The 12,246-nt window shown below is 38.4% G+C and overlaps 1 protein-coding gene across 2 annotated transcripts; it reads left to right on the forward strand.

Moving 5' to 3' along the window:
* Nucleotides 1–387: 387 nt before the first annotated feature.
* On the forward strand, nucleotides 388–8,557 carry SIKE1 (suppressor of IKBKE 1). 2 transcript variants are annotated; one of them, XM_060139257.1, is made up of 5 exons: nucleotides 388–623; nucleotides 857–962; nucleotides 1,889–2,031; nucleotides 3,235–3,348; nucleotides 5,218–8,557. In XM_060139257.1, exons 1-5 carry the CDS (start codon nucleotides 465–467, stop codon nucleotides 5,317–5,319), a joined length of 624 nt encoding a protein of 207 aa, XP_059995240.1. In that variant the 5' UTR covers nucleotides 388–464; the 3' UTR covers nucleotides 5,320–8,557. The 2 variants fall into 2 exon arrangements, with proteins under 2 accessions (XP_059995240.1, XP_059995241.1); XM_060139258.1 differs by lacking the exon at nucleotides 5,218–8,557 and adding an exon at nucleotides 4,864–5,084.
* The last annotated feature ends 3,689 nt before the right edge of the window (nucleotides 8,558–12,246 follow it).

The following is a 12,246-nucleotide window of genomic DNA, read 5'->3' on the forward strand; positions in this document are numbered from 1 at the left end:
GAGATGAATGGTAGCGATGACTGCACAACAACCTGAAGTACTTACTACTATTGAATGGTTAAGATGATACATTTTATGCGTATTTTACCAATATTAAAAAAAATTTTTTTTTAAAAAACCGTTACAATAACAATCCACATCAATCAAAACCAGTAGGGAAAGGAGAAACTCGGACTAGCCCAGCTTTAACACAACTCGACCACCAGGCTGTGGAAACAGGAAACCAAGGGCGGGGCAAGGGCAGGCTTCCAGGGCTGTGCCCTGGGCGAGACTCCAGGAAAGCCGCCGGTTGAAGCGGGTCACCGGTCGCCTAGGCTGCCACTGCGCAAGCGCATATCGCGGCTACCACCGAGGCGCCTTTTAAACGTACCCGGAAGTGACGTCTGTAAAGCTGAGACCGGCTCAGGGAGATCTGAACTCTTCGCACAGGTGAGCGGTTCTGCGACTGTCGTCCTGGGGCCGCTATGAGCTGCACCATCGAGAAGATTCTGACAGACGCTAAGACTCTACTGGAGAGGCTGCGGGAGCACGATGCAGCCGCCGAGTCGCTAGTGGATCAATCAGCGGCGCTGCACCGGCGGGTGGCCGCTATGCGGGAGGCGGGGACAGCGCTTCCGGACCAGGTCAGGCAGAGGGTAGGGGTTCGTGCCCTCGGGTTCCGGGCACTTGAGGGGTGGAGGGTGAGGTAGAGTGGGCACTCGGCCTGGAATTTTGTCCTGGTCCAAGAGGGCGGTGGTGAGAACGTTCTGCGGGGTCGGGACTGAGGATGCTGCCCTGAAGCTCTGCCTCCTGCCTATTAAGTTGCATCTGCGGCTGTTCTCTTTAATGCGCGATTAGTCTGTCTCTGTTTGTCCAGTATCAAGAGGATGCATCCGATATAAAGGACATGTCCAAATACAAACCTCACATTCTGCTGTCCCAAGAGAATACACAGATTAGAGACTTGCAGCAGGAAAACAGAGGTTGGTCAGGCCTTTTTGTGTAGTTATGATTTTTTCATATGCAGTAATATTTCATAAGTTCTTGCAAAACTGTTCACAAAAGCGCACATTCTGTATGTATTTCCAAGTCAGAGAGGGGCATTGGTGGTTCAGTGGTAGAATTCTCGCCTCCCAAGTCAGTACTTTTAACAGGAAAGTTAGCCTGTGCTCGCCCAGTATCAGTAAAGTTTGTTACATTACCCTTTTCAAGGTCTTACTGATTTTTTATTTAAAGGCAGCTTATCAAAGAGGTGCTTAGTAGAGTTGAATTATTGCATGGCTTATTAAGTGTCCCAACATGGAGGCTTGCATAACAAGAGAATATCCTCAAGGACTTAAAATTTAATGTTTAAATATTAATTGAAATAAACATTAAAGCTAAGATTGAAGGTTTTTTTATGTTCCTTGTGCAAGGTGGAAGAGGTAAATCGTATCCTCGGGTGTATATTCTTGGGCTTGATGAATACATTATTAATGATAGTAGTATGAATAGTTATTTGTATATCAGTTTACAGAGGGCTTTCACGTGTATCATGCCATTACATTCTCACATCTTCATTTTGAGGTAGACAAGCAAGGTTTTTATTATTACAAGGCAGATAAGCAATAGGCTCAGAGAGGTTAAATGATTTGCTTAAGAGTCGTAATCTAGTGACTCACAGAACTAAACTTAAACTCATGTCTTCTGAGGCCACATCCCGTGTTGTTTCTACCAGATTATGCTGCCACTGCCTAGAAAGATATTTTTCACATAGACCATAACTGTTGAGTTCTGTGGACTTAAACACTAATTTACAACTTTGGATTCATAATGTTACATGAAGTGTCATAAAATTCCAACTGTTTGAGTTTGGCTTTAGGACGTATCTCTCAGACATCACTGCCAAGTTATTTTATTTTTTTGATAGAGCTATGGGTTTCCTTGGAGGAACACCAGGATGCTTTGGAACTCATCATGAGCAAATACCGGAAACAGATGTTACAATTAATGGTTGCTAAAAAAGCAGTGGATGCTGAACCAGTCCTGAAAGCTCACCAGTCTCACTCTGCAGTAAGAAACTTTGATGAATACATTCTAAATGAATTGAAATCTTGAAATTGTTTTAGATTGTGTGTTTGCTTTTGAAGAAAAGTAAGCTTGTTTTCCTTTCATGTTTATCACATTTGCTGTAGGTTTTACTATAGCTTTGTAAAGATATGAATAGAAAGAAGGGGGTAAAGGGCTGCTCAGGGCCTTTTATTTGAGTAAGACTAAAGTTCCTCCCCCCTTCACCAAGATCTCTTTTCAAGATGTTAATGAATGCTTAGTTAGCTCTTCCACCAAACAGAATGCCAGTTAGTGTTGAAGGTGCTCAGTAAATACTTGGGTAGTTATTATTGTACATTTCACTGGTCTGTAAGCTCCTTGGTTGTAAGGAGCATGAATTCATCTTTTATCCCTAACGTAGTACTTGGCACATAGCAGGGGGTCAGTAAACTTTTATTAAACTGAACTACATAGCATCATACTATGTTGTTAGGAGAGAGAAGTATGGTTTAAAAAAATAAAAGACATGGCATAGTTTCTATACTTTGGTTGCTTATGATTTAATTTGGGAGACTGAGTACTTGTTCTTAAGTTTGTAGAGTGCTTCAGAGTTGTCATTGTACATTCACAGGTACTATATCATTTAATCCTAGATTAATAGATTGACACCTCACTATTTACTGCAGTGGAATTTATGGAAGATAAGTTTCATCTTAGATCCCACTTGAAGCATTTTAATGACTTCAGTTAACTAAAGTCATAGGGCACAGGGATATTTTAAATATGTGAATGGGTTACATCTGGACAAGATAATAATCTGTGGTCCAGAGGAGAAAACTTGATCCTTGAAGGAGACAGAGTTTAGCTTTTATGAAAAACTTGCTAAGAGATATGTCCAATGATAGAATAAGATACTTTGGAATATGGTAAGCTTCCTGCCAATAAAAGTATTCAAATTTAAGTTAAACAGCCATTTAGAGATAGTGTCCAGTGTCCAATGGGTAGTTAGACTAGAACTGATCTTTTGAAAACAAATTATCTGTGAATATCACAAGATAACTTTATTATGGCTTTACCTCTGAGGACTTAGATTGTAGTGAAACTCCTTTGTAACCTCTGTACCACAGATTAAATGAACTTTTAACATCATAATGCACATGTTTTCATGAACTTCCTATCTGTAAAAAAGATGACTTTTTCACCTTTTTATTCTTAATATCCTCACAGGAAATTGAGAGTCAGATCGACAGAATCTGTGAAATGGGAGAAGTGATGAGGAAAGCAGTTCAAATGGATGATGATCAGTTTTGTAAGATTCAGGAAAAACTAGCACAATTAGAGGTAAGATTGTTGATACTTTAGGTTCACAATATTTTACGGAGATTTCAGACTCTGGAAGATACGCCATCACTGTATTATCACTGTTATGTACTGATGTTTCCTTTGTGGTCTGATTTAAAATTAAAATACATCCTCCATACCCTTTTCAAGAAAGGAAATGTAATCAGCAGCAAACAATGAAAATGCCAACTGTGTATTAGCTAGAAATTGAGATATCATATTGAGAGGGTAGAGAGAGTGGAAGGGACAGATTACATGTGAGCTAAGGTGCCTCATCTGCCATAAAAAGAACTCAAATAGGCAATGTCTAAACTTCATGATCAGGAAATAGCAGTACCGGGCATATTATGTAGAATTATGGAAGTAAATACCAAAAGAAATAGATAAAAATATTAAAAGTGGTTGCCTTTGGGAAACAAAGTCAAGGGACTGCAGTCTATTTTATAAGTCTTATAGTCTTGATTTTTTTTAAATTAATTTTTATTGGATAGTCTTGATTTTTTTTAAAATCTATTTTCTGTAATATTTTGATTAAAAATGGGAGTAATTTACAAAGAAAGGCCTGGGGTGTTAGTGTGCCCATAAAATTGTTAAGGAAAAGCATTACAATAGATCAGCAGTCCCCAACTTTTTTGGCACCAGGGACTAGTTTCGTAGAAGACAGTTTTTCCACAGATTAGGGGTGGGGATGGGGGGATGGTTCAGGCAGTAATGTGAGCGATAGGGAGTGGCAGATGAAGCTTCGCTTGCTCACCTGCCACTCACCTCCTGCTGTGCGGCCCGGTTCCTAACAGGCCGTGGACCAGAAGCCATCAGAGGCCCGGGGGTTGGGGACCCCTGCAATAGATGATTTGAATGTTCCTTATTACAAGATGCTGTCATGGGCCCTTTGAGAAATACTAGAGAGAAAAAGACAGGGTCCCTGCTCAGAGTCTAATGAAAGGAATAAGACTAGTAGTATTTTGGTATGAAATGGTATATAAATGCTAGGAGAGAGATACAGAGTATTGAGGGAAGCACTTTATATGGTACAAGGTTTAATGACCATGGGCTCTAACTCTCAGTGAAACCTGAAAATGCTGTGGCTTCCCAGAATTTCCTGCAGAGAGAATAAGGATGAAGAGTGCAAACTGCCCTACCTGGAAATCAAAGGGAGTGGCAAGGTCCCAATTAGGAGCTAGGAGTTAGGTAAAATGATAGAATGATCTTGTCTACGCCGTCCCTAATTTATCTCACTTATAGAAACAGCCTAAGGAAATGTGGGACAAATTTTACTTAATATTTTAAGGGGCATTGGATTGAGACCCCAGCAATACCACATCTAAGTTGTCTAAGTTTGGACAAGTTTTTGGACTTTTGTGGGCCAATGTCCTCATCTCAAAGAGAACACGGATGTAGGCAATGGTACTTACCCTACCTATTGTGTGAGATAATAGATGTAAGACACGCATGTGACACCTGGCTGTGTGCCCAGTGATTCTTTTCCCCCTTTCCTTCCTTTCTCCAAAACCGTAGGACGTCTAGGAGAGAAGATTGAGCAGAGTGAAATTATTATTAGGAATTTGAAAGATAGAAGAAACAATACTAAAACTTGTGGGAACCATAAAGTTTGACAAGCAGTGAATTCCTCAAGTGGAGAGGGACCTTGTTTTTTTCTGTGTAGTCCTAACACGTGGCATGTGGAAATTACTCAGTAAATGTTTTTTAAATGAATAAATAAGTAGAATTTTAGGAAATTCTCAGTTCTTTTGTTTCCTTAAAACTTTTAAAATTAAAATAATATGCTTTCTGTTTCAGGCCCAAAACAATGTGTTCTGATGCAATTTGACAGTCAAAATACCTGAAATGAAATATACTTTTTTTTTCCAGCTTGAAAATAAGGAACTTCGAGAATTATTGTCCATCAGTAGTGAGTCTCTTCGGGTCAGGAAGGAAAACTCAATGGACACTGCTTCCCAAGCTATCAAATAATTCAACTTGTGAATGACGGCTAGAGATTGTTTATCGAGGAAGGAAGTTATTATCTCTCTATTCGAGTATTGTCCATTCAGTGTCTTGCCTCAGACTTGATTTAACGTTGATTAAATGTATCAAGTGGCAGTTTAGAATTCGCAGTCAAAAGTGGCTGTCCACGAAACAGTTTTGGGGTATGTTAGTGAAAATACTCACTAAAATACACTGAGTTTCACCATTCCTTTCTCTAAGAGACTACTTTTAATTTTCATTTCTGGGACCTCAATTTATATGAACTGTTTTCAGTTCATTTTTGTTCTTTCATATCTCTGAAACTTAGAGCATTTTATTATAAACCAGCAATTTTATTTTATATAGGATTGTAAATTGCAATTCTTAAAAATTTTAAAAAGAGATTAGCTTTTTTCAATATATTTGGCATAAACCTGGATTTGTTTCCATTTGAGAAAAATAATACAATTCCACAGAAGTAGATTGGCAGATTCTCTAATTTGTAATGTCATTCACCTTTTTTGATGTTTTAAGTCTCTCTGGTGCTAAGAGTTGGCACTTTATGGCCTGGTGTCTTTACTCTTAATTTGAGAGAACCTATTGCCAGTCCCTGGGAAACATACTTGAAAATAAGTCAACTGTTTTTTTACTAGTGGTAGGATAATCATCATATTGTTCAAAGAATGCTGAAAAATTTGTCCTGTGTGTGTTTACACACACATGTGCTCTTAGTTCAGATGCTAAAAGTAACTTTTATTTATTCTATTAGATGTTAGTAGTCAATTTTTCAATTTTGTCCTACTAGGAAATCTTCAGCTTGGGTAGATTACCCAGTGTGAAGAAGATATAATTGGTTTATTCACATCATAGTTCTTAGGTACTACATTCTACAGTTTATATATAACTTTCATTTATAATTAAGAACCATCACTTACTTGGATATCTTTCATTACTAGTACTAGTAGTTGGCTTTCTTTTTAGATCCATTTTTCACAGGAAGCAAAGTTGTATCACTTAATGAGAGTTTATTACATTCATAGAAGCTGTGTTGAGATTCAAATGCTAAGTGGTCAGCTAGGCCCACTCATCATTTCATTCCCCCATCTCAGTTTACTCACATTTCAAACTTATAAATTACTTCATGTAATACTATCAATTTAGGTTTGCTCCAAAATAATTGAAATAATGAATGCTAAACCTGTCAATATTTCCCAGTAACCGAAAGCACTATACTGCATGGGAGAGACACATCATTAGAAAGAGTTTTTTGTTAGTGCTTTGTGTGGTGTAACCTTTTTTTTGTACAGCCATAAAGAATTAACTCCAAATAAAACAACAGAATTTCTCCATGATATCCTAAGAGCATCTGATCCCAGTAATACCAAAGGACTTTGCCTAAAATGGTAGGCTGTAATGAATCGGTATGTCATTTTTGAATTTGTCAAATTTCTATTCAGAATCCTGCGAACAATTTCCACCCGAAGTGTGGACGTTTTTATCTCATTTCCTAAGAGTATGTAAACTTTTAGTCTAGCCATTTGCCTTGCGGTATATGTCCTAAGTGCCACTCTGTGTTCCACAGTTCCATTCAGGAGGCAGGTACCCTATACCATTGGTCAGCTGCCATGGCCAGTTTTCAGTGAAAATGATAAGGTAATCAAATGGCCCGTTAAACTATAACATGGTGTCCCTTTATCTGCTTTATGTTCCTTTAGAGTTGTTTGTAAAGTTCTTTACATCTCAGATATCAGGATAAATCTAAATGTTAACTTTTCCCCCTGGTAAATCAAAAGCTTGAAGCATGAGCCTCAAGAATTCTCAGCACCCTATATAATGTGAATTCTAGCTGGTGTTAATACTATGAAAATAGTGTGTAGTTAGAAAATTGAAGGGGAGAAGGAGTGTTCTTGACTTTGGTCTGAATGGGTATGAAAGTTTATTTTGCAGTGGATGATGGAACTTGACTGATGTGCAAAATTTTAGTACAAACTTATCTTTTCTAATAAAAATCTCATTTTGAGAATATCAGCTAATTTTACTCAGTAATGAGTCTAATTATAGGAAGTGCAAGGGTTTATTTTTCACTTATATAGCAACCTATCAGGTACACAGCATTTTTCATAAATACTCTTTAATTATCACATTGTAGTTCAGATAACTATAAATAGTTGTTGCTGAAAGGTTTTAGAGGTTTCCTCATGGTTAGAAATCATAAGTTACATGATTACAAGTCAAAGTATAAAATTAAAACTGTTTGGAAGTATCTTGGAAAAATGCGTAAATATTATTGATACCTACCTTTATTACCTTATATTAATACCTTATGCATAATTTGATTCAAACATTGAAGATCTATTTCAGTGTTCCTCAAAATGTGGTTCACTGACCTACTACAATAGAACTTTGGGGATGGAATCTAGGAATTTGTATTTTAATAATCATCCCAGATAACTTCTAAGGACACTAGTTTGAGACTGTCTAGTTTACTATGTTAGGCACTTGATTTGGAGTTACGAATTTTAAAAAGCGGGGGAGGCGTTGACAGTGTTTTTGAAGAAAAATCTGGTAGAAGAGGCAAACAATGTGATAAATCCAATATAAGGATGTATAGAGTACAGAGGAGGGACTATTTACAACTTGAGAATCCAATAGAGACAAAATGAGTAGAACTAGAAAGCTTAGTGCTTTCTAGTTATTATATAATCTCCATTTCAACTGTACCTCATTTTACAGATACTCAGGCACGAGGAGGTTGTTATTATTCCAAACTGAAACCAAGATTCAAACCCAGACTTAAACATATTCTTAACCATTAAGTTAAGATTCCCTTAAATGCCAAATACTATTCAGAGTTCAAGTGGTTCTTGAGAGGAAAATCTATTTTATTAATGGTGCAAAAGATACACCACAGCCCATATTAGAAAATATCATGAATTTAATAAATGGAGTCTTAAGGAATGAGACATAATTGTCATCTGTTTTTTAGAGTGGTGTAGCTGAGAGTATGTGCGTGCAACTGAAAAGAGCAATGCTTAGGGCTTCCCTGGTGGCGCAGTGGTTGAGAGTCCGCCTGCCGATGCAGGGGACACAGGTTCGTGCCCCGGTCCAGGAAGATCCCACATGCCGCGGAGCGGCTAGGCTCGTGAGCCATGGCCGCTGAGCCTGCACATCCGGAGCCTGTGCTCCACAATGGAAGAGGCCACAACCGTGAGGCCCGCGTACCACAAAAAAAAAAAAAGAACAATGCTTAATCAGTGCTTAACAATCCTTACTGTTGATACATACAGGAAAGGGTGCAGTTCTGTCTTTCAAATCTGTCTCCTTAGCATGTTGTTTTTCAGGCTTCACGCAATTTTCTTGTTGCAAGAAGGTTGCTGCTCTGCCAGAAGTCATGTCCATGTTTGAAGGCAGAAAAAAAAAGGGAAATGTCGTATGCCAGCTATATGTATTCTCTTTTATGAGGAAAAGCAACGCTTTCCCAGAAATCCAGACAGACTTCCCTTTGTCATTTGCCTGACCTGTTACATGGTCACTTCTAGCAGCAAAGGAGGCTGGGGACATAGCTGCCACAAATAAAATCAGTATTCTATTAGCAAAGAGGAAACAGTATTGGTAAAGCAGCTAACAATGTCTGACACAAGTCCTCTTACACTGAATAGCTTTTAACAAGTGTAAGCATTAGCCAAAGGAGTGTGTTGGTGTTGAGTGGCCAAGGAATGGGCTGCGGAAGACATCTGACATTTCTTTTTAGGCTGCCCATTATCCTAACTCCTATACTGTAGTTAGGGAACCCGTCACCTAATGAGGCAGAGCTTTCCTCCCTCCTAAAAAATTTGAAAGTGTCAGATGTTTTCCCAGCCAGTTTGCAGCCAGTGAAGATACCTCTGCCTTAAAAGTTAGTGATACAAAGAAGCAGGGAACTATGCTGAATTCTTTGAATAAAGGCAGTGACTACAACACTGGCTACTACATCCACCTCCACAGAAGGAGCAGCAAGTGGCTGTACTGACAACATTCAGTATCCAGTGTCAGCAAAGTCAATGGTGTAAGCTGCAGTGTCTCTGCCCCAGTGGACACAGTGGGGTCTTCACTGAAGCAATTATCTGAAGTGATTATAGAGGTTGTATAGCCTCTAATTCTGGTTTTCTGGCTATCCAGAGATCCTGAGGATTACCTGAGGATTATTAGCTTTTAATAAAATCACTTTTTGTTAAAATTAACCTGAATTGACTATAATTAAGAACGCTGACTGATAAAATAAGCATAGTTTAAAAAGCAACAATGCAAATATAAATTTTGTCAACACATTATGCATAATTTTGCCCTTATGTTTTAATGTAATTTTTGACATAAAAAGATGTGACATGCAAATTATCAAGCATAATAATTCATCACCTAATTTAAAAAATAGAACATTACCCATATGTTACATTTATTTATTTGTGCTCCTCTCCTGTCTCTACCCCTCTGCTCCCTCTTTTTAATAGTTTTATCACATGAGAAAAGACCTAAAATATGTGTATAACACTAAAGTGACATTTTTTAGTTTTGCTCCTTTTTGAGCTCTATGAAAGTGGTATTAGACTGTATAGTAGTCTATGGGGATTTGATTTTTTTCACTCTTCATTATGTTTCTAAGATTCATTGTGTTGTATATAGTTGTCATTCATTTTCATTGATGTACTAGATTTCATCATGTGACTACAGTATATTGTTAAGAGATACATACATATAAAATAATAAAATTATACATTTTTTTTAAAAATCCTTGCTAATATCTGACTCCTAATTTTTAATTCTTCCTCCATCTACCTCATTGATATTAGACACGTTTCACTATAAGCAGTTGTATTTCGTATTCTGCAGTTATTTCACTTGCAGTTGTCTCATGGCAACTTTCAAAGTGAATTAAGGACTATTATCCACTAATATTCATAGTGGAAAGCAGATGATGCTTTTTCTTTTGTCACTCTCCAAGAATGCCTAAGAGAAAGTGGAACCTTCAGAGCTTCGATGAGCTACAATTCACTCAACATTTCGTCTAGCCTCCTAGAAATGGATTTCTGTATGTTATTGATCCTAAGATTCATTTTTATTTCATACTTTAATGTCTCTGAAATTGAGATATGTCTTATACATGTAGGGGTTGTCATCTAGTTGATTCTAAGCATAAGAAAATTGGTTTGCATTCCTGGTGGTGTGACTGGATAAAGTCAAGTTCTTGATATTTCAGTCAACAAACTAAGGACAATTTGAGAAAGGAATGGGGGTTTAGCGCACTTACTGTAAAATCAGGAGTGCCAGCATAAGAATTTGGAGTATGGCTGTATTCATTTTCTATTGCTATGTAACAAATCACCACAAATTTAGCAGTTTAAAGCAACACCTATTTAATATCTTACAGTTCTGTAAGTCACAGGTCCAGGCAGGGCTCAGCTGGGTTTTCTCAGGATCTCACAAGGCTGAAGTCAAGGTATCATCCGAGGCTAGCATCTCGTCTAAGGCTCTGGGCCCTCTCCCATACTCACGTGGTTGCTGGCAAAATTCATTTCCTTGCAGGTACAGAACTCACAGGAGATCATCTCTGACTTCCCTTGCGTTCTACCTCTAGACTCCCTTTTAAGAGCTCATCTGGGGACTTCCCTGGTGGTCCAATGGTTAAGACTCTGTGCTCCCAATGCAGGGGTCACAGGTTCGATCCCTGGTCGGGGAGCTAGGATCCCACATGCTGCCGGTATGGCCAAGATAAAGTCTCCAGCCACTGAGTGGGAAGAAGAAGAGAGAAAAAGAGAGAGACAGAGAGAGAGAGGCAGAGAGAGAGAGCTCACCTGATTAGGTTAGGCCCACACAGAATAAGCTCCCTCTTGATTAACCCGACTGATTAGATATCTTAATTATATCTGCAGTGATCCCTTTTGCCATTGACGAGATATAAGTGATATCCTCTAAGATCTACAAGCCCAGCCCATGCTCAAGAGGAAGGAATTATACACGGCAAGTGTACCAGGTGATAGGAATCTTGGTGATCATCTTAAAATTCTGCCTACCACAGTGGCTTTTGGCAGCTTGGAATAAAATCCTGGAGACAACAATGAAACACTCAGGAAATTCTGCATTACCAGTATTCTTGGTGGCCCAAGAATACTTCTGTGTGGAAAAACCTGCACATCTATGAGACAAAAAAGAGATTTATTAGCAAGATCCACCAATGCATGCTAAAATAAGTGGACTAAAGTTCAAACAGAAAAAGGATATTTGCATAGTCTCTGTATCAGTTTCCCAGAGTTGCCATAACAAATTACCACAAACTGGATGGCTTAAAACAACAGAAATCTATTCTCTCACAGTTCTGGAGGCTGGAGGTCTGAAATCATGGTGTTGGCAGGTCGGTTCTGGAGGCTCTGAGGAAGAATGTGTTCCATGCCCCTTTTCTAGCTTCCGGCAATTCCTGGCATTCCTTGACTTCCATATGCATCATTGCAATCTCTGCCTTCTCAGTCTTCACATGGCGTTCTCCTTATATGTCTCTGTGTCCAAATTTCCCTCTTCTAAGGACGCTGATTGTTGGATTAGGGTTTACCCTAGTCCAGTATGACCTCATTTCAACTTGATTATATCTGCAAAGATCCTATTTTCAAATAAGGCCACATTCTGAGGTTCTGGGTAGACATGAATTTTGACAGGACACTGTTCAATCAAGTATGGTCTCAAAGTATCTCCACCACAATATTTAATTATTGTAAAGGGAAAAACAGTAATTTTACCATGAAGAATCCTGGCAGACAACACTGACCAATTGATTAGGTAAACATCACTAATAATACTTTTCAACATCATATAAGCCCTGATACAATGCAATGACAAGAATACATGACCTCTGTAACATTCTTCCAAATAATGCATAACCTCAATCTAATCAAGAGAAACATCAGA

Source organism: Lagenorhynchus albirostris, chromosome 2 (genome assembly GCF_949774975.1).
Source record: "Lagenorhynchus albirostris chromosome 2, mLagAlb1.1, whole genome shotgun sequence".
NCBI classification, from domain to species: Eukaryota; Metazoa; Chordata; class Mammalia; order Artiodactyla; family Delphinidae; genus Lagenorhynchus; species Lagenorhynchus albirostris.